General features: G+C 39.0%; 1 protein-coding gene across 7 annotated transcripts in view; it reads right to left on the bottom strand.

Moving 5' to 3' along the window:
• Window positions 1–228: 228 nt before the first annotated feature.
• The window catches only part of BBX (BBX high mobility group box domain containing), a 277027-nt gene continuing 253819 nt past the window's right edge, over window positions 229–23436 (bottom strand). For 3 of the 7 annotated variants that reach the window (XM_012476594.3, XM_012476585.3, XM_012476591.3), the window contains 5 exons: window positions 21487–21576; window positions 20081–20140; window positions 12653–12850; window positions 10434–10620; window positions 5597–6089 (listed from right to left, as the gene is read on the bottom strand). In XM_012476594.3, the coding sequence (XP_012332017.2) occupies window positions 6002–6089; window positions 10434–10620; window positions 12653–12850; window positions 20081–20140; window positions 21487–21576 (623 nt within the window). In that variant the 3' untranslated portion in view covers window positions 5597–6001. Of the gene's footprint in view, window positions 6090–10433; window positions 10621–12652; window positions 12851–20080; window positions 20141–21486; window positions 21577–23436 lie in introns of all 7 variants that reach the window. The other 4 variants (XM_012476576.2, XM_021667025.2, XM_012476596.2 and 1 more) reach the window with 4 other exon arrangements.

Genomic DNA, 23436 nt, shown 5'->3' with positions numbered 1-23436 from the left:
AGTAGCCTACCGAAGCTTACCCTCTTCTTCTATTGGGCCGATCACCACTGCTCACTTTTGGAAAAAGCAACCAAGGCTGCCCAGACAATGGCAAATCACAGGCGAACACAGTTTATGGGAACACACCATTCGATGTTCTAGAATAGTTGAAATATCTTACTTTTATTAATATTTTTCCTACTGTTTTTAGTGAAAATGGTACATTAAAGGCACATACTCTATGGCCAGTAGTGTGAACATAAAGAAATATATTTGAATAATATCTTTAAAATATTTCAAAGTTTTATTAAATATTTTTATTGTTTTAAGATCACAGTTAAAGTACTTTAGCATGTTATACACATGACTTACATGTGCAATTTTTAGAAATATCAAATTAGGTATAAGATTTTGAAGAAAGAAATTATATAAATGTGTATATTGACTTTTACTACACATACATCTAAGAAAGCAATAATTCTGTTGTACCATTAAGTGGAAATCATTTATTACATGGCATGTTTACACCAACTCTAAAGAGAACCAAGCCAATTTCTGAAAGCAAAAAAAAAAACAAAAAAAAAACCATGAGCGATTCAGTCATGCTGAAACTGTCAAGAGATTTTAGACCCTGCTGGTCAAATGAAGCTGTGGTTAATTTATGACATGTAAGTAAGTAATTCAAACCTATGAGAAGAGTTTATAATCTGGTATGTGGAGTCTCAGGTGATTTTATTCTTTTTCTGACAAATTCCTGAGAGCAAGAGACTTGTTTAGTGCTAATGAAATGGAAAAAAACGTTGCTGAGCCAGTTGCTGAGCTCCAGATCGCAAGACTTCCCTGCCCCCTTGTTCCACGGCTCTTAGAGCTGAGGCACTAATGTGAGGAGTCAGGGGACGTGAGCCCACCCCTCTGGTGGGCCACAGAGCGAAATCAGTGTTAATGCACAAAACATGCATGTCTCTATAATTTAGGTTAGAGCTTGTGAGGTAAGATTTGCATTGTGGGTGGAAGAGTTTTGAGGCATTGAATTAGATCCTTGGTACTCAGTAACCAGTTCTGGCCCAAGTTATCAGGAAATCTTTGGAGGGAGTACTAATGTTCACAATAACTAGTTCTGTGCATAAAAATCGATTTAAGGGCATGATCAGTTTTGACCACTGACTGCAAAAGGAAAACAGTGGCCACAGAATTTTTAACCACAAGGTTTCCTCTCTCAATTTAAGAGTATAAATACCACCACAGATTAAATTTGGCCAGAAGAGGAACCTTTGTTTTTTTTAAAAGAAGATGGACATTTACGTATTTGAAAGAAAGGGTAGCACATACAGATGGGGATTATGAGGGACTCAAATACATGTGTCTTTTTATTCACGCTTGTTGCTTCTTTGTTCTGAAATGTAAGGAAGATAATGTCCTCAGTGAAATGAACAAAGTTGTTTAATATGGAGTCTAACAAACTTAGCTATCACTTCCAGACGAAAGTAAAGCAGTCCATCAAACCCTGAATACTTCGCCAGACACATCTGGTAAGATGAACTGAACAGCTTCTTTTAAAATTCTAAGTATGCTGTTAGTCAGTCTAAATAAGATAATGTTCAAAAATCAAAAAACTCAGAACAAAATCCATATCTAATTCTTTGGGAATGCTTGTATAAACAAAAGCAACATCTAATTAACAATTAGTATACTTTTTATAAGGTGCAAAATAAGGAGCTATTTGGGAGAGCTAAGTCTGAATTTCTACCTACCAGTCACTCTGAATACTTTACAGGTCAAATATAACAATAGCATTTGCTTCTACTGCCCATTTTCAGCAATACATTGTTCTCTCTGGAGGAGGTGGTTTGTGAAGTCAAAACACTGCAGTGGAAAATAGTGGCACTGAAGGTAGAAGCAAAAAAAAAGACAAACTTTTGAAACAGGACTTACTGAAATGAACTTTTAAAGCCGAGGTAGCCCATTAGGATTGGCCTTAGATGAGGGCTCTGTGGAGCAGTGCAATCAAAGGTGAATCTCCTCCACAGCATCACAACCCCCAACATCCCCTTTACAAATGATGGCTCCAGGCCTCCTGCGATTTCCTTCCTTTTCCCAGGCAAAGCGGTGGTGCTTCTCTGCTGTATGGAATGCCATCCTCCAGCCTCCAGCTGCTCGTCTTCAGAACATGAATGATTCATACAGTAGTTTAGCAGGCAGCATGGTCCCACTGCTTCACATTAATGTCAAATGCCAAACTTGGAACAGAGCTTTTTGGTATTTCCCCTCCCCTCCCCACCTTATAAACAAAACATGCCATTCAGTTTTCAGCTTACTCTCCTGTTCTGTAGCAATGTATCATTAGCTTGAGACTTTACATAGGTGCAAACATTTCCAAACATTGAGCCAAAGACTGCAGAGTGCAAACAAAATTTCATCTGACTTACAGTAGCATCTGACTTAATAAGAAAAGGATTTGAACACATTGGATTCTAAATAACCAGACCAGTTCAGATGCTCCTTTTTGTTCATAGTGTTCCATCACTATTTTTTTCTCCAGCAATTTTAACGGCAGGAAGTAGAATCACAATGATAACGTGGGAATTATTTTAACATGGCTTTGGGAGACGGCATCGGTGGAAAGCTCATCTGACAGAATTAAATAAATATATTTCTGATATTTTTGGGAAAAAGACTATCAGAATTACAACAGTAGGATTTATCTTTTAAAAGGGGTGTTAATGAATTAACAGTTTTGATCTAAAATCTGGGAACTAACCTAATTTGGGGACAAAAACCTGTATTTCCAATGTGGCTGTGGGACATTTCTCTTTTTCCTGATCTTATATACAGTACCCAAACAAATAAAAACTTTAAGGATGTCTTACAGTATTTTTTCTTTCACTCAGCTTCTTAGAGCTGCAGCTTCAGTTACTATAATATACTCTACACACTTCAAAATCACATAGGAAATACCCAGAATAACTAAATAAATAAAAGCTAAAGAAAACTGGAACAGTACTGCGTCTCCATCTGAGACGAAATCTTCTGCTTCCAGCATCGCAGAGAAGGGCGAGGACAATTTTTTTTTCAAAAGATTTATATACAGGCTTGAATCCAGAAATTAAGGTTAAAAGCATAAATACTGATAATTTCAACTAAATTCAGAATGGTTTCAGAAAGATATGATACAACAATTTAGAATAAAACAAAGCAGAAGAGCATCATATTTTGGTTTGCTTGAGATATATATAAGGTGCAACAACTTTTTCTCTTGATGCTGTGGGACAAATGTTAGTGTAGATGGCATTTGCTGACAGATTAAAATATACACTATAGCAATATGATTTTCCAAAATAAACAAGAATGAGAGAAATGAAATGAAAATGGTAACAAGGGGTGTGGAGGAGAGCACTACATATTGGTCTGAAATATTTGTGCTAACAAATGTTGTTACCTGAAAATAACAACACTCCTCTCCAGCAGATTCAGGGCATGAGAAGCACAATTGCTGAAATCAAGACTTCACTCGGAGAATCGACGAGGTGAGTCTGAGGAACTATAAAGCTTTGCAGGATTTCTGCTACTCTCAGTGCCTAACCGCTTAAAAATTAAGCATTTCTACAAAAAGGTTTGTTTTAAAGTATCTGAAAACAGTCATATCCAGTTAAGTTGCCCTCCCACCCCCAACCCTGCTTAAGGGAAAAGCCACTGAGGTTTAGGAAAAGCAGATCAAGTAAGATATTAATCACATAGAAAAAAAGTAATCTTTTGTTTTGCTTTTTTTTAAAAAAAGGTCCCATGAATATACAGCCATCTCTTAAGGAACTCTAGTGAAATGTAATCGGAGGACTGAAGGAGGGTGCTCTGGCAAAAATAGATCTATTCTAATGTGTTCTATAGAGTAACAAGTTAGTACCATTGTCAAGGTGCATGTTCTGCACCACACAATTTTTGTTGTTGGTATTTCGTTTTGGATTTTAGCTCATTACAATTTTCAAATCACTGCTAGCGAGTGGTCCAAAACTCCAACAGCCACCAACATTGGGACCCAGCAATTTCAAACATTCACTTTTTGTTCTGAAATTTAGAAGATATTAATAAAACAGCATCATAGTAAAAATATTATGCTAAAATCTGGAACTGCTCACTTGATTTATTCCTACGTGAATGGGGTTAAGCTGTAACTTTGGGTTAACCTTTTACTAATTCCTTCTTCCTCCATGCTCATCAGGAATATGAATTTTTGAGGACATCGTTCCGATGCTTTGCTACCCTCTTTACCTGCTTTGGAAAAAAGAAAAAAGAAAAACCTCTATTTTTTTCAATCCTGTTAGTATGTTGTACGTATTTTCCAGCACCGGAACTAAGGTAACATCTACAATCATGAGAAGCTAAACCTAGTCAGTACGAATAGAGTCACTTTTTGTATGGCTATTAAGTCAAATTACAATTAGAAAAAAAAAAATCATTGTAATTCAGTCAAGTATAAATAAGAAAGCTAGATAAAACCATGTAAACTCTCACCATTCAGAGATCTAATTCAAAAGTTTCAAACTCGAACTAGCACTGTCAAAATTCCACCAGTTTGAAAACCATTAAAAATTATTGCTGGAATCCAATAATCAAAATTTGGTAGTTTGTGCTGTGATGCAAGAGTGGGGAAATACTTTGTGCTATAGAACAAATACCCTGTAAAATCTGTAGCCTCAGACTAATTTTGATTTATCACTTTGCATCTGTTGCTAGGAAACAAGACACTGTGAACATCAGGTGGTTCAGTCAATATGTTGAATGTTCTAAAGCCAGTTAATCCACTTGGCACTGGCATATGTATGGTTGGTTTTACGTTCAAAAGCAACACAGCACAAAAAGGAAAGAGGCTTGCAGGTGGATCTATGACTGAGATTCCCACTCTGGTCAGGCATACCTCCCTCATCATTGATTCAATACCTCCTTAACGACACAAACTCGAAATGGCTCTAAAAACCTGCAGTGCCAATTAGGCTGTGCATAGCAATTGCAACCCGTCCAGTCAATCTGTGATAGATGTAAAAGGTCTGTAGCTCCAAGTCCACATGAAGTGAATGTCTTCAGTGTGTTTAGAATAGTGAAGTAATACTAAGGTCACTTCTGAATAATATTTTTGTCTTTTTTTTTTTGTTTGTATGAACAATCCATTGGTCACTTAGACCCCTGTGTAAAAATAAAAGAATCCTCAAGGCATGAAAACATCAGTAATCTGTAATCTGCAGGACTCTTCCCCTGTCTGGGAAAATATTTGCCACAATTTGCCTCAAGCAAATTCTTCATGGTCACTCAAGGCTAAGAAAAAAATTCAGATTGTAAGAGTTGTAATTTTCTCCCTCTCCCTCTCCCTCTCTGTCTCTCTTTTTTGCCAGCAAACTACCACTCTGGTGGCAAATATAAAAGTGCAGAATATATGGACCACGAGGCCGAGCATACACCGCTAACAATGGTACAGCTGCCTGCCCATGCTGCTGGGAGTCTCTGGAACAGGCTTTTTAATATTTATTCTACAATATAAATGTAGGTATAACCTATTATATAAACCATCTTAGAACTTAAATCTCCATGTACAAAAAAGACTAAGAATATCTAATAATAACTAGTGCAGTGCGTCAGTTTTTGTTTTATTTTGAAAGAATAACTAGGTAATATATGAAACTAGTTTCACACTCTCTGGTTGGTAAAAGAGATGCTGGATGAGCTACAGTAAAGGCAGCCTTTTACCAAGTTACCACCTATTACTGTCAAAAGCCTTCAATAGAAAGCAAAGCTCCAGGATCATTCTGTTTCTGCTCAATATCAGACAGATAACCTCACCCTCAAAGATTCTGGGTTCTGAGAGAACAAACTGGCCCGGATGCTAACTGCTGCTTCAAGTGAATCTGGGCCATGTGGGGCAACAAGCACTTGTTTGCAGTCTATATTTTCCACCACTTGGACTCACTAGCATCCCTCGGTAAAGACAAGGCTAGGGTAGTAGGTAAAGCACAATGTTTTACAATGAAAGGGCGCTTCACTGGTCAGCGCAGGAAATCAGTACAGGAGCCTGTGGCATTTCTTTTGGCTGTCCATCATGGGTGAGTGGAGTTGATCTCTGACCTCTGTGAAACAAAAGGAAGAAAACAGTCACTTATTATTCAGCATGTTATTAGAGGCAGGAGAGGATGATGAATAACAAGTAAGTGTGTTCCAATATCTTGTTTAACAGTTACTGCTGTTACTCACGTCACAGAATGAAAACTATTTTTGCTTCAGAGTTTTTTCTTTTCTGTCCCCTTCCTTCTTTGTTTCCCCTTCCTCCTCCTCATTCTGTCTCCCTTCCTAAGATTTCATATATGAACTCCCCTCATACAACTCAACAACATACCCTCTGGCCTCAAATAACTAACCACTTCCATTTTGAAGAGATGAAATCCAAAGTACCAACAGATTTGGGGCAACTCTTTAAGAAGTGGAAAAATTTCAGTCAAGGACTGGGGTTCTGGACAATAATTTTCCTGTTGATCCACTGATACTAAAAATGACACATTTCTTTTCTTGACTTGCCTGAAGGGAAAGAGCTCCTATAATACTTGGTAACCTTCAGGTAACTTAGGGCTAATAAAAGCAATGACTCTGGGAGAGAAACAGAGATGGACTGCTACTCAAAAAGAAACAATAAAACCTACAATTGGTAGGCCTGTTGGAAAATGTCAAGGAAGTGCCTAGTCCTATCTTTTTAGAATGAGAAGCTCTGCAGAAATTACCAAGAATTTTGGAGAGTTTTCTCATAACCATGAAGGAAATTGTATTTTTACTACTAATTATGCAGAAGCTAATGAAAAATCAGCTAATCACATGTACATGGGCAGAGAGTGTTTAGAGGAGGAAAACAAGTACTGACACTGGGTTTTACATTTTTTTTTTTTTTTTAAGTATTTTATAATTTTTTGCTAGCCTTACACAAACTAGAAATTTCTCATGTAATCAATTAAATCTGGCAGCACAGCGGGTTTTACATTTTAACCAACTCTAGCCTAGCTGGGCCAAAATCAACACACATAGAGAGAGACCTCCAGTCAGGACTAGGAAATTCATGGAAATTTCTATCATTTGGGTAGAACCTATGCCAAACATAGCTGATTTTTCATTCAGCTTTTGCATAATTAGTAGTAAAAATACAATTTCCTTCGCTCCAAAATTCTTGGTAATTTCTACAGAGCTTCTCATTCTAAAAAGATAGGACTAGGCACTTCCTTGACATTTTCCAACAGGCCTACCAATCCTAGAAAATGCATACACGCTGTTCTGTAACCTACAGTGGTCTGTAGTGCATAACACTGTACTGAAAATATGTGACGTATCAGCAATGTTTTCACTGGGTGACCTTTCGATATCGTATCTTCTTCAGAGTGCACAGAACAAAAGGAACTATTTCAAGATTCAGCTTATACCTGCTCTTTAACTATACTCAAGTTTTATGCACAAAATAAGAAAGGTAGACAAATTTCAACATTTGGGGGTTTCAGAATCCAAAGATCACTTAATAGCCCAAGATATTTAGGATTTTAGAAAAGCAAAACATGTTAGAATCAAACCTCTGGATTAATCTATTTATTCACATGTGGATGTTTGTTATAGATACCACTGGTTCAATATGTTTAGCTCTTTGTTCAAGGAGGATGAAATTAAAATGCTATTTTTTACTTTTAAGATATTAAAAGATCCAAAATTTTAGTAAGTATTAGAAAAGGGGGGAAAAAAACCCAAAAGTAAAAGATGAAAAGTACAATGTAAAAAAAATAGCAAAAGGGAGAAGAAACTGGGGTGAAAGCCCAGCTTCATCAATGGAAGGACGACAAAGTCAGAATCACAGCGGAAGGGGACCATGTATTGCAACTGAGGTTCTAGCTCCCAGCGGAAGGGTCGGGCGAGACTCTTCATGATTTTTTCTGACATGACTGAAGCTTTCCTTTGGCAGTATGTATGTTAGATAGGGAGTTCAAATTCTGACTTAGGCACAAATTGGCTGTGTGCTCTTGGCAGGTTAATTAACTGTCACGAAAATGGGACTAAAAAAACCCAGTTGCGAAGGCTAATTTAACTTCTAATAAATACACCAGTCTCTTGACAAAAGTTTGTTCCAACTCTTTATTTTCTGCATTTTGTAAAACTGTCTTTCTAAGTTACGTTTCTGAACCTAATGTTAAGATTTTTTCACAGTATGAGTTCAGGTAATGTATTTCCACCCCTAACTCCATGGGCCCCCCCTTTAAACTATGAACCGAGTTGATGCTGAAGTAATACTTAATTCATTGCTATGCAACCCAGATTCAATTACATTAAGCCTACAGGTAGAAGCCTGGTGGGTAGATCTGCTTTAACAGGTTAGGGCTCAAGTTACCACTAAGACTCTCCAGGGTGATCTGTTCTTCTAACTATTAAGAATGTTAAGCGTTTATTAGATTCATGGCGAAATTCTAGTAATCATTACTGTTCTTTCCAATGGGAGGTTAAAAAAAAATAAAAAGAACCTTTACTCAGTATTTTTTTCTATGCCTGCTACCTAACTTAGGCAGTCATACTTCAGGAACTACCTCATTTATTCCTTTACCCACTCATTTGTTCATTTATCCATTGTTGTAACAGGCACTAAGCAAGCTGGGAACATAAAGGATAAAACCAATGTTTTGCCTTCAAAATATACTGAAAGGAGACAGAAGCATCGACAAATCAATACAACCCAATGTGGTCTGAGAGAGGCGTGATCACAGCATGCAGGAGCAACAAGAAACACAGCCTAGGGCATCAGGAGGACTGAGAGAAGAGGACCCCGGACCAGGGTGGGAAGGAGGAGAGCAGGTCACCTGAGCAGAGGATGCACACGGCAAGAGCTTGGCTTATCTGGAAAGGGGCAAGTCAGTCAATATAACTGCAGGGTAGGGAGTGTGAAGGACGGTGGGTGATAAGAGTGGAAAGGTTCTTTGCTGTGGTTTTCTGCTGATGCAAATTGGGAATCACGAAGGGCTGGTTAACAGAGCAATGGTGTGACCATGCTTACTCTCAGCAAAGAATGCAGGCAGGAGCGAACCTGCTTATGCGGTAGCCTTTTCCTAGCCCTGAATTATTATCCCCCTCTCAATTCTTATATTCCCTCTTATTTCCACGATTCACAGGGACACTTAATATTCAGGCAGATAGCTTAAATTCTCACTGCATGTGTATGTGTTTGTCCTCTATCCTTGACCGTACAACTCCACAAGTGGAAAAGGATCTGTGCATTGTCTCCCTCAGAGACCTTAGTGAATTTTAACAGTGTCTGTCAGCTTTCACTTGCTATTAGGAACTTGCAACGTACACATAAAAAGGAATTTGACTTCTTGGAAATATCTAGAGGCTATTTGTGAGGAAGTACTCGAACTGTAATATGACAGATAAATAGCAAGAAACAAACCAAGCTCACGTCAGGGAATCCAGGTTTACCTGGATATGAAAAAGGAGCGTGGGGCCTACAGCTGGCTACACAAGCTGCACTGGGTTGCTAGCTTTTTTGTACTGAAGACTCAAAGTCTAAGAAAGCAGCTCATCCATGGGTAATACACATTGAATAGGAATATAAAATACCTGAATTTACAATAGGCTTTTTTGCCTTCCCAAAGGATCCATTAAGTAGCAGAATACTCAATTATACACTTAGAAGTTAATATACTTTCTGTGGGGCTTCGCTGAGTTCAAAGGGTTTTCACATCTATGATCTCGTCTGATGCTTACAACTTCATGATTCTTTGGGGATATCATTACGTCTAATGTAAGTAAGGTGAGAAAACTAAAGTCCAGAGAAAAAAATTACTTTGTAGGAAATCACACAAGAGTTGAAGAAAAATCCAGGCCTCTGGCTTTCACGAGTCAGATGCCAAGATGCTCTTTTCCCTGAACTGCACTGTCTTCTGATGGCTGGTGATGGCACCAACACCATCACCACTGGGGGTGTTCCACACACCAGCACTGGGATGCTAGAGTTATCCCACATAACATCTCTATGGAATGACCGCAACCTGCCCATGTTTTTTTAGAGGAAAAAACCGAGGGTAGAGAGGTTAATAATCTTGGTCAAGATCTTTTGGTTTGCAGGTGATAGAGCTAGGACTAAAACTTCAGTCTGCAATGAGACTCCAAAGCTCATGCTCAATGGTCACATAATACTGCTTCCCTGCTCTCAGGCTTTTTACGGAAATGCAGTTTAGCCACAGGATAACATATTCAAAATAAAATACTCGGCTGACTATATTCCCTGGTATTTTCCCATACTGCTAATTAGTATACACATTTCTGTAATACCTCATATAATCAATAGTGCTCTTGAACCAAGTTTGAACCCCAATGCCCTATAAAAAATGTTACAAATCACATCAGAGAGGGTGATCTGATTTCCACGTTGCTTCCTCCTCCCACGTTCCACCACTAACCTGTGCACATTTTCCATGGCTGCCACTTCAGCCAGTGCAGCGAGGCTAAAGAACGCAGACACGGCAGGCATGTCTGGAGTACTGCTCCGGGTCTCCGCGACCTCGGTGTTGTGTGAGCATTCGTCACTGCAGTCTGTCTCGGTTGCTTTAGGGAGATTCCTCTGCAGTTGTTCCTTTGGTTTGTCATCTGTAACGAAAGAGGAATCCATCATGAGAGGATCACTCTGTTCTCTCCAGAGAAGAGACACAGAAAATGCTGTGCCAGTCAACGTAAAAAGAGCTAACGTTCTCTACTGTTCACTTTTGCTATCCATCGAATATTAAAGCTTTTATAGAATGTCTTCTCCCCTGTAACAAAGCTCTTTTATTAAGCTCAATTGCAACTATGGACAGCACTGTGCCCTGAGGCTGAGCTGAAGAGAAGCTGTGTTTTATCTGAGGTCAAAGAATGGGTCACTCTTCAAGCAAGAAGGAAAAATGAGCCTTGGCTAAAATAAAACTCAAGGGACTTCTGCAGAGGGGCCTGTAGATGCTGTAAAAGAGCCCTTAAAAACCCAACTGACTAAACATTTCTCATGAAGTTGTAGCATGCCCTACTATGGCAACTTGGACACTGGGTATGCTGTGATCACATTAACCAGTTGTAATGGGAGCCCGAGTTGTTATTTTGTTCCAAAGACCTACTGGAGAGAAGACAAAGAGCCCTCTGGTATTTACAAAGAGGTGGATGAAATGCTATGCAAGTATACCTGCTACAAATGAGTATACTGTATTATGTAGCCATTATAGATAAGGGAGAATTTTTATCATAGTTTACAAAAAATTGTAAATATAGAAAATGACTGATAAAAGCTTTAAATATCTATTAGGACACAAAAGTGGTATGATGCTTTTCTATGTAAAAGGGAATGTTTTCTTGTATTTTTTTTTACCACTCCTCCAAGTGAAAACGAATGAGGATACAACAATCTACAAAATGAAAGTCACAGAATGAACTCAGATTGGACCGAAAAAGGAGGGAGGGGCCTGCTGGGCTAAACATCAGGACATAGAGGTTTTAGTCCTCATTCTACTTCTACTTTATTGAATATACTCAGACAAAAAATTCCACCTCTTTGAATTTTATCTCTTATATGACAGAGCAAAATCAGGGCCTTGAATATGTTCTATGTTTCTAACACTCTATATATTCAAAACACACAAAAAGGTAAACAAAATTCATGAACTGTCCTCTAAGCAAACAGTTTACCTGTATTAACACCTAGATTAACCCAAATCACATAAAATTCTGGAGGTGCTGAGAGGCAGAAAGGCAACGGCCAAGGCCACTAGTACTTAGCTGGTATAGCACTCCAAGATTTTAGGAGCGGGGGTCTCAGTATCACTCACTGGCCACACCGCTTGCCTTGGGCTCCTCAGGTCATTCCACTGCCAAAGAGGCTACAAGGAACAGCAAACAGACCACAGGCCATGACTGAAAATGAAGAACTCAAGAAATCCAGAAGTATTCTCAGGCTCCCTGCATGGTCTGAACCACTAATACAGGAAGTGCTGGGTGCATTTTAAACCTTATCTACTGGTTTGAATGCCTGGTAGTCTGACTTGTAGTGACCTGAATAGCAGATCATGGTCAAATACTGATTCATCTAGTATCTTTAAAAGTCTAGGATCTCCTGGAATTTACTTAAGATTGTTTTTGTGCATGTTGAGAAAGATAAAGGGAAGATGACAGTCCTAAAAACGAATTCAGACATGCTCTTGGAAAAATAGCTATAATTTTAAACCTGGAATAAAACGTGTTTGGGGGTCTGTAGAAAGCTACAGAATAGACTCATTTTTCAGTGAGGAACCACAGTTGTTTACAGTCATTTGCTGACATGGTGGTCATCTGCTTGCTATGGTTATCTCTGTCTAAAGCAAGCTTGTCCAACCTATAGCCCACAGGCTGCACATGACCCAGGACAGCTTTGAATGCAGCCCAACACAAATTCATGAACTTTCTGATAGTGTGTGTGTGTGTTTGGCGGAGGGAGGTTTAGCTCATTGGCTATTGTTAGTGTATTTTATGTGTGGCCCAAGACAATTCTTCTTCTTCCTGTGTGGCCCAGGGAAGCCAAAAGATTGGACATCTCCGGCCTAAAGCTCTCTCTTCTTACACAAAGTGCCTCCTGCTGGTGATACCCGGCCATCTGCTGTCCTGACGAGGTGTGTGATCTTACCCAAAGTACCTCCTGCTGGTGACACCCGGCCATCTGCTGTCCTGACAAGGTGTGTGATCTTGGTTTTCCTTGCTTTTCTCTTCTGGCTGCCCACCAAAGGTTCTTGTGTTGTTGCTGGCTCTGGAGTGTTGAAAATGGATGGTATATTTTTAACCTTATGAACAGGCTCCGTGGTGTTTTTGTCTTCTGAAAATATGGCTGAAATAGGAAATACCATGCATAGTTACACACAAAAACAGAAAGCACCAACATTGCTCTCAGAAGGAAACATGTCTAAATTTCTGACCCATCTGAATGGAGAATTTACATTTAGAGTTTTCAAAGTACTGATGGAAAAAACAAAATAAAACATTGCCCATAACTTGTTTACTGCTAATTGATATTTGCTTTGATAAGTTAAATGCAGTGGATTAAGATATCCCCTCTCTTTTACATTTTCTAAGTCTGGATGTTGCACATTGGTGGGGACGATCATTTAGGCAAATATGAGTATATTATGTCTTAACAGGCCCCATGTCCTAGTTGTGATCAGGGTCCCTATCTGAGATCCTTTTGGCCAGATGGTCTCGAAAGGATGGTTAAAAAAAAACTTCTTTTCTTCAGAGGACACTAAAATTAAAGATGGGCTTCTTAACTTTATATTTATGGTTGGGAAATGCTTCCAAGCCCTAGGTTGAACTGATCAGAAAAGAAATTGAGGCCTGACTTTCTTTCATGTATATTGACAGTGCAGTAAGGATAGGAGAAACACTGGTGAAGCCAGCATGCAAAGGAAAGAAACTCTTTCATTCACTGGATTCTAAAACAAGGAATACACTTAGTGAGATAATTTAATGAAGTCCCGTATGTCAGCCTGGCTTGTGGAGAGGCTAGTTTTAGGTATCCTCATTGTAACCCCACTAAATCATCTGATAGCACACTCCTGTATCCTGAGTCACTCTGTCAACAGCAAGGAAGACACTTGTACCACAGACTTTTCTCCTGGTTTACACAGAGTGTGGATGCTTGTGTCTTTTCTTATATACGCATTTTCTTTGGGAGTTTACCCCTCTCCCGACTTTAACATAAAAGTAAGATAAGAATGTGTAGATGTGAGTTTAGTAAGTGCTTAGAAGTATAATATTGTTGAGTTTTATAATTGGGACTTAGAAAAAATTCCAGTGACCCAAGGGCTTATTAGCAGAGAAAAGAAGCATTTTCCTAATTTTTAACTATCCAATTTCTTAGGATAGGCACAGAAATCATATCACTTTTGACGAAGATGAGGAGGATGTGGGTCAGAAAACTAATGTCAGCATGACAAGCCCTAAGTAAACTACATCCAGAGGAGGCATATCTGAGATATATATTGGTAATAAAGCAAAAAAAAAAAAAATGTATATATATAATAGTTAGAAAAAAGCTAAAATAGGAAGAAAACTAGAGCAAGAATAACTCAGGGTATGAAAAAATGAACTTGTTGGTATAAACACTTGCACAGGACTCATTTAAAATTTTTAATCTGCGTCCTTAATGGATTTAGGTACATCCTCAAGAAAGAAGGGCTATGAATTAATAAGATTTTTTTTGTCCTGGAAATCATGGCACCTTGTCTTTAAAAGATGTTTGAAAAGAGGGGCTGATTTCCAGACGTCACATTCCAAAACAAGTGGGAAATAATTTCAATTACATTAAAAGAAAGTATGTAAAGCAGAAATCACAGCATCATTTGTGGTTTGGCCTTACCTCAATATTGCATAACAGATGGCTGTGTGGAGACAGGCTTAACATAACAGTTATTCTAAAAAACTGCTTGGCAATGCTCCCAAACACCTTTTCAAGTAAGTAGTCAAAAGTCAGAAAAATACTTTTAAATTGCAGATCTATTCCCAGGTCAAATAGGTCTACCTCAATGGTGGACTGACTTACTCTCAGTTATTATACTTAGTCTTAGAATATTGATACTTTGATATTTAGCTTAACATAGACCAGTGGTAGTACATATTTTAGGACTTTTTTTTTTTAGTTTAAACTTCAATAAAAGCTTCCAGGAAAATAAAAAATAATTTGGTTAGAAAAACTCCAAAGAAGTTGCATGATTCTAATTTAGCCTTAAAATTCAAAGCCTCCTTTAAGTATAAAGAAGCCCAAAATCTGAATGTATAATGAGCATTAAATAACATCTATTGGATATTCACAGGCTTCAAGATCTCGAATGTCTTATCCAGATCCATCAGCTGTCCCTCTGATTACAGAAGGAGTCTTGTTTATCCCTGCAACAGAATCACTACATTGCGGAGGCAGTGAGCTTACACTCCAGGAAGAACACTAACGTCTTCCCTTGTCTACTTCCCCTTCCCAGAAAAGTACAGAACATGTAGAAATCAGGGTATATAGTGGGGTTTCAAAGATGGAAAGGTGTATCATATCCTACATCAGAACTGATTGCGGAAGGAACCAAGGAGGTAAAAGAAAAGGCCTGGATACCAGAAAAAGGCCAAGTCAGGGGGGAAAGATGACTTGCTTTTTACACAGAGACCATGGGGTCATGGAAGTAACAGTCAGAGAGAGACCAGAATTCTACTCCTGACTTTTAAATTTACTAACTGCAGGACCATGAGCCTCTGTTTCTTCATTCAGAGATGGAGGTTGGACTGTATTAACTCTAAAAGAGCCATCTAGTCCTAAAATAATGTCAGATTTTGCTAATAGGCTACAGTCAGAGATCTGGCCAGGAGCAACAACAGCAACAGCAGCAGCAGCGACGACAAGCCTCCAGTCAGCTCGAGTCACAGGCTGGGGAACAGTACTCCCTTGACTAGCACTGTTTTTGTTTGCTTCCTGAGCCTTCAAATGGTCTCATTTCTATTTAATGGTTGTTCCTTTTCTAGTTTGTTCCAGATGAATTGGTAAAAACACAGGAAGAAGCATAAGGCACAGTTGCAAAGGGGTTGATTGCAAACGGAGGTACAGCTCATGCCTAAAACCAGAGTGCAACTGGGGATAGCTCAGAAACCAGCAGGCAAAGAGCCTGGGGGCCCAAAGCAGGCCAGCAATACTCAAGTCCCAAGGGTCAGTATTTTGGAAGAAAGTAAAGGAGTGAATCAGACTGCAGACCAAGTGGAAGAGGCAAAAAATAAAAAATAAAAAAAAGAGAGAGAGATTATGTCGTAAGTTCTCATAATTTCTCCAAAAGAAGGTAATGCCAATTAACCAGAGGTCTCCTCTAAACCTACTGTTAGATCAAGATCCAATGATGGGCCCTGCAGGTGATGCACATTTGAAAAAGGTATGCAATGTGACCTTGCTAGAGTTTGGAAGAGGATAAGGGTCCAGACTTATGTTCTGACCCAAGGGTTAACCCTAGAACATACTGTCTTGTTCGGTGGTTTAGACTGAGGACAGCTTTCAGGATCAGCCCTTAGGGAGACAATTCCCCTAAAACAGAAGAATTAGGGAAGGCAGATGAGGCTGAGTCCAAGCAGTAGTTTTCTGGAACACAACAGTAGATCTGAGTCCAGTGACACTGGCAGAGCAAACAAAAGCTTGGTGGTGAGGGATATGAGATGAGGGAAAGAAGCATAAAAGCTGAGTTCAGAGACAGCAAGCTAGTTCCTCCTGACAACCCCCAACCTAATGGAAATGTAAGAAAAGAAAGGCTTTGTCGCCCCAAAACAAATTACTTATTTCTCTTCCGGCTTTTAACTGAGCACACAAAACTACCCGAGCACTGCAGAACAAGTCCACAGGGCTAGTTTTTACACTCAAACAATAACCATAACACACTTGAAGCGTATCATCTGAGAGTGATAATGCAAGCTCACTCCTGGAGCCACATCAGGAATGTAGCAATAAGAGACTGTCTTGTTTTCCAAACTCTGATCCCAAAATGTGGAGTAAGTTTTTTGGGAAAGCAGCATTGCTCTTGTATTGTACCCCGCGAGGCCACTAGAGTGCTCCAGAGTCATGAATTCACATTCCAACTGGGGTTTCAAACTTGCAATGAAATTATTATAGCCAGATCTGGAATCTAATTGCCTTTGGTAGGTCTCTCATGAGCTGAAACAGCAGTCAGATGCTGAATGGAACACAGGAAAAAGAAGCAAATGAGCCTGATCCAACATCCTGAGATACTTCGCTGAAGTTATACAGAAGCTATTTCAAACTTAAGAGATCGAGTTAGCCTGGGCACTGTGGATCGTGTGTGAAATCTAACTATAAACCAGAGTTTTCCTGCCTGTAATTAGATTTATAAACTGCAAAGAGACAAATTTTAACAGAGATTCCTAGTCCTAGGTTTTTTTTTTTTTTTCTCTTGTGAAATACCATTTATATTTTCAACATCTGAACCAAAAGAGGGTTAAAAGTCTACAAATATGAAAAACGGAAAATGTAGTAGCTGATGTACTTAAATGGAGAGATGGATTCTTCTCTTTCTGCTTGTATTGCTCAGGATTTAGTTCCTTACCATGTATTTGGGGCTGATAAACCCTCCTTAATTCACTGGGAATGCTGTCTTTAAAAACATGTATGTATCTACCTACCTACCTACCTACCTACCTACCATACTTACCTACTTACCTTTCTATCTATCTAAAAGCCCCCTGTAAACTATAAAGTGATAGGAAGTATTAGTTATCATCATTATTATTGCAATTAGAAACTTCTAGCTTAAGCAGGAGCATATGACACTATAACTTGGTAGAAAGATAAACACAGGGGCAGAGGTAGGAGGTAGGTGTTCTCGGTTTGTTTGAAAATCCTACCTTTAATTCGAGGCTGTGGGCAATTTTTTTAATACACACATACCAAAATTTCAGAAAGTGGTTTAACAATTTTGAATTTTAAAAGCCCAGGGCTTAAGACAGATTATAAATTTAGCATTTAAATATATTACTAAGCACCTAAATATTTCTGAACTTTTGAAAACACATGATTGCAAGGCAGCCGTACACAGGGTGATATGAAGCAGTGAACCAGAAGTCAGAGTAGCTCAGCAGTTAGAAAGCATCAGTTAAAGACATCAGCTACAAACAATTCCTGTCTAACATTTGAGCAGGAGTTTAATCTTACACATGTTAAAATTATTCTACATTGTTATATTTTCTGTCCTTATATATTTATACCCTCTCCAAGGTGAAGTTTCAATAAGCAGTGATACACTTTTAGATGAGAGAGAGGATTAAAGGCCTAGAAAATTCACAAAGCACACAGTCACTACACAAACAAGTAAATGCTGGAGATAGTAAGAAAATAAAAAACCAAAAGTGGTAACTTTGAATAACCAGTAATTTCTGATGCTCAAATCAATTCCTGTTTTTCCTGCCCACATAAAATGAGTTTGTACCCTATACTAAATAATGGACATGAGTTTTTCAGTGCATATTCTCCAAAAGTTTTGTTTCATATACATTAATAACACCAACAATAACTCTATTTTTACTAAAGCCTGGGACTGCCTATAAGACTCAAAAGTGATTTATGTTTCTGCTCCAAAGGCGGAAAATTAGGGCTACGGAATATAATACTTCTATCAAAATACTTACTCAAGATACCAGAGCAAAAAATCATTATCAAGTGTTAGAGGGGAAATAGAATTTACAGTTTGTACATTACTACATCTCATCATTCACCCAATCTCCAAACATACAAAATATATATGTACTTAATACAAATGTGTAAAGTAGTTGTAGTGAGGTTAAACAACTTGTCCTACTGAAAAATGCTGATTAGTGGCAGATTTGAGACTAGAACCCAGATTTCCTGATGCCCAGGTGAGTGCTCTTTCTACCACACTGTACTTGCTCTGGTACCTCTGTAGAGTTTTCAGTGTTTAACAAAACAGAATAAAGTACTTAAAACACTATCATTTTAAGTAAAGAGTAAAGTGGTCCTAAATGTCCTTCAAACTCTTCCGATAGTTCATCAGTGGCTTACATTGATCAAAACTGTATGGAATATATTTTTAAAATATACAAGAGCTAATGTACCAATTTGAGGATGTTAGGATTTAATGCTGTGAACAGCACAATTCGTATTTTGTTTTGCCAGCACTGAAGCAGAATATTCCACAGGAGTTGTGAATGCGAATTAACAAGTGAGCTAACAGATGTATTGCTGGCGTTTTCTGTAAAAGTAAAATGACATGGAAGCCAATGTGGCTCATGTGACCTATGTCTACCTAAATAAAAAGTATTTATGTTTAAAATGAACTCAAACTTGACCATTTTTGAGAGCTATCTTAAAAACATGAGTATTTCAGATAAATGACTTAAGCCAATTGTACATTTTATTTTTTTCTCATTTTCAGTAAAGGAATGATAACATATTTGTGAGTCAAAAGATGTGGACTAGGTCATTAAGTTCCCATTTCTGGATATAAATGAATCAAAGGAGTCAAAACAGATCTCTAAAATCCCTTCTAGTTTTCAAATGAAGTGACTCCTAATTAAGCACTACAAAAATGTCAGCTCTTTAAAAATATCTGCAAAAAAAAGAGAATCAATTGGAAGAAGGGAGGGATGGCCCCTTAACCATTGCAGAAATTGGCCTTCACCAAAGGGCTCAATATTTAACATTAATTAAAGTCACAAATGAATATGGCTGTAAGAAATTTCAAAATCAAATCTGCACCTAGGATTTATAACATGACTAGTTAATATTAGATTTTTCCTGGGCTACCCATAAGCCTTGGGGTGTTCTATTTTAACACAGTTAGAGGTACTAGGGGCTGGGCTAGGAAAACATCCAGGTCAGAAGTCACACCTGCAGGCCTGCCCATGCCCAGCCAACCAGGTTCTTATTCCAACTCCCACGAGGTATAAGCATCTGCCAGCAACATGAACTGCAATGTTGAATATGTTTAGCTATGAAAAATTCTAATCTCTGATTAATGCGATTCAAAGGTTACAAATTGCCCTTTAACAGATTAAACACCACATGATACACTGTCTGACCCTTGGCAGGAGTCCCCCAAATAGCAGTTTTTTTTTTTTTTTTGAGATGGAGTTTCGCTCTTGTTGCCCAGGCTGGAGTACAATGGCGTGATCTTGGCTCACTGCAAGCTCTGCCTCCTGGGTTAAAGCGATTCTCCTGCCTTAGCCTCCTGAGTAGCTGGGATTACAGGCATGTGCCACCACACCTGGCTAATTTTGTATTTTTAGTAGAAATGGAGTTTTTCCATGATGGTCAGGCTGGTCTTGAACTCCTGACCTCAGGTGATCCGCCTGCCTCAGCCTCCCAAAGTGCTGGGATTACAGGAGTGAGCCACTGCACCTGGCCCCAAATAGCAGTTTTGATGTGAAAATTAAAAATAACCTACTTATATGAACATGTAAGTCTAATGCTGTTGGTTGAATCTATATAAATTATACCTTTAAAAAACCTACAGAACTTATGCCATTTCCAGCTCCGACTTTCGCAATTAAACAGTAACATTGCTTGTCTTACCTTCTGTAGGGTGAATGGCATCCAAGAAGAGTTGCTTGTTTGACCATTTATCCCCACTTCCTAAAAACGACAGGAAAGGAAAGGAAAGTAAAACTCTACTCTTAGTAGACACCCATGCTACAAAAACAAGACGATACACAAACTAACTTGAAACATCACACAAATGAAGCTGAAATGTATTTCAATTATTTAATTCTTAAAATGGTATTTGTCAGCTAAAGTAATGAGGCTGTACAAAAAATGGATTGAAAACAAACTTTTTGTCTTTTATGAAATATAGCGTTGGATTATTTCTGCAACTTTAATTGAAGTAATCTGAAGATCAATAAAAGGGAGTGAAAAAAGCTGACGTTTTCACCTAATGAATCAGGTTTCTTTACTGGAATCGGAGGTAAAAATATCAATATACAAAACAAAACCAAGAAGCTGAAGTGGAAGTGAAAAGAAAGCCCAAATTAAGTAAAAGGTTACATACAGGAACACACAGGCGCACATGTCCACATACAGGAGACAGCTGCGTTAAAAGCCTCATTCAAGAAACACGGAATGCTTCACATCTGGCCATGCAAGAAGGATGCAAATGGGCACCGGATGAGGTGGTTTATGGCAGTCACAACACTAGCATGCAGGGAGATGCTCAAGAAAGCCTGACCTACAGAATACGTGGCTGCACTGAGCCAGATGGGAAGATTTATCTTCTATGTGAAAGAAGAATAGGAGTCCTACGCTATGGGAAGAAAGAGATCTTAAGATGAGCCCTGAAGAGGTTTAAAGGCTCATTAAGATCGTACCAATAAGACAGACGTTCCCAGTAAAGAGGGGACAGAGTGCAATCAGTCTCTACTGCCTTTTCAAATAATAGGCATGTGACTGAAGGGGGTGGGAAGAAGAGGCTGGTAAACGATAAGGGGAAAAAAGAGGTTACAACTTACGAGTAGAGAAAAGGGTCCACAAGAATCCTCAAGTGTCAAAGGAAGTACAGAAACGGTGGCACTTTCACATGAATATGAAACTGTAAGATTTCATGAAGTAGGAAAATGTGGTCATGGTGTGAAGGGCTGCTAAGCATGTGAAAACCAAGAATAGTCAAAGAAAATAAATGGATAAGTGGTCAAGAAGCCTGAATTGCAAAACACACCAAATACAGATGAGAAGAGGCAATTTTAGGATTCATATGGGGCTCTGAAAATAGAGACAAATACGGATTTGTATAGGAATCCAAGTGAAGGAGATTTGCAATTAGCTGCAGAGACCAGAAAGAATGAAAACACCGCGTCAGGAGCTGATGGCATTGAAGCAAGCACAGGGGAAGACAAGGCAAAGGCAGTGCACGGAAGCATTACTCAAAGATGAATCACAATGGAGGTGACCAAGAACTCTTCATGGAGGATGGAGGGCACCAATACCTTTTTCCGGAACATTAGGCTTCTCCTTTTTGTGCTTATATTTGCTGACAATTTTGTGGAATAAGTTCTTTTTCTGAGACTGGAAAGGACCTACAGACAATATTAATATAGATATATTTTAAATTCACAATGTTTCATAAAACAATATTGTGTATTTTTCAACAATTACACCCTCCTCCCTCCTTTGGAATAAGCAAATTGAGTCGCAAGAAATGTAATCTTGCATCTTCACTTATTTAACTGGTGCTCAGCCCGCTTCTTTAGGCTATTTAAACCAGTGAGATTTTCCTTAGAAACGTATTGGGCAAAGCCTCCATTAAGGCTGGGACTCCCTAAGCAGAAACTTCAGATTCAGTGAGTAGAAACAGACTAAAACCAGTAACAGCAGAGTGGCCAGAGTCTGCAATAGAGAAAAGATTTTACTTTAGACTCCTAAATACCATGAAGGAAAGGATGGCATATGTGTTTTATCTCTCCAAAGAAATGGATTTTCACAACAAGGATAGCACTTTCAGGACAGCAGTTGACCCGACAGCATTAGATAGATTTCTGGCCTTTTCCAAGGATAATCAGGGGAAAAAAAGTGACTTAAAAATAGAAAATATTTGCCAAAAAACTTTATTCTGGGTGGAAGCAGGAGATGTTTCAGATTCTTAGTTTTCTCAAATAAAGAAACAGAATTGAGATTTTTTTTTTCCAGTTAACAATCAGAAATACCAACAACAGCCCTGACTGCCTCAAAGCCCCTGTGGCATCTACCCACCTACCAACAGCTATAACTACACGCTCTGCCTTCTGTCCGCAGGTGAACCATCTTACAATCCCATCTGGTCAGCTCCTCCACCCATAGTGTAGCACCACCCTCCCTGTCCAGCTCAACACCATCATTTCTCCCTCTCCAATGGGTCATTCCATCAGTATACAAACATAATTTCTTTTAACTTAAGAATAAAAAAGGTGGCTTCTAACCAAACCTCCCTCACCTCAGTTACTGCCTTAGTTCTTCATTCCCCCTGTAGCAGAAAACTCCACAGAAGGGTTGCCTGTGCTGTCCCCAGTTTCTCCTTCCATTCTTTTTTTTTTTTTTTTTTTTTTGAGACAGGGTCTCACTCTGTCACCCAGACTGGAGTGTAGTGGAATGATCTCAGCTCACTGCAACCTCCACCTCCTTGGCTCAAGCAATCCTCCCACCTTAGCCTCCTGAGTAACTAGGACTACAGGTGTGCATTACCATGCCTGGCTAATTTTTTGTCTTTTTTTGGTAGAGTTGGGGTTTCACCATGTCGCCCAGGCTGGGCTCAAGCAATACACCCACGCTGCCTCCTAAAGTGCTGGGATTACAGGTACGAGCCACTGTGCCCAGCCCCATTCAGTCCTAAACTCACTCCAATTCTGCCCTGCCACTCACAAAAAACTGCTCTTCACTGGGTCATCCGGGACCCCCATGCTGTGTAGGCCAATTGTGGGTCCTTATTGCACCAGTCTGTTCCCGTAGCTTCTGACCACTACAGCCATACCCTCTGCCTTGAATGCCTCCTTCATTGGGCTTCTAGGATACCACCCTCTCTTATTTTCTCTTCTTCATCACTGATCTTTCCCTCTGCTTACTCTTTTTCCTGACTTCTTAATTTTGGAAAGCTCTGGGCTTGGTCCTTGTCCTTTTCTCTACTCTCACTCATATGGTGTTTACCTCTAGTCTCAGGGCTTTAAAATAAAATAAAACTAAATGAATAAAATAAATATCAGCTATAAGTTGAAGACTCAAAAACGCATCACCCCAGTCAGACCTCTTCTATGGTGTGTATATGAAAAGCCAGCAATCTTATACTATCTTACAAGGATTTAAGAGATCCAGAGCTCCATTACCTCCATAATCTCATATCCTGCTGCTCCTCTCCTTCAAGTCTCTCTAGCTGCACAGGCCTCCTGGCAGTCCCCTGCACATGTAGT

The sequence above is a fragment of the Aotus nancymaae genome, unplaced genomic scaffold (assembly GCF_030222135.1).
Source record: "Aotus nancymaae isolate 86718 unplaced genomic scaffold, 86718_ANA_hifiasm-v0.15.2.pri h1tg000011l, whole genome shotgun sequence".
Classification (NCBI taxonomy): domain Eukaryota; kingdom Metazoa; phylum Chordata; class Mammalia; order Primates; family Aotidae; genus Aotus; species Aotus nancymaae.
Note: the sequence above shows the minus strand (reverse complement) of the source record. Positions and strands in the feature narration are given on the sequence as shown.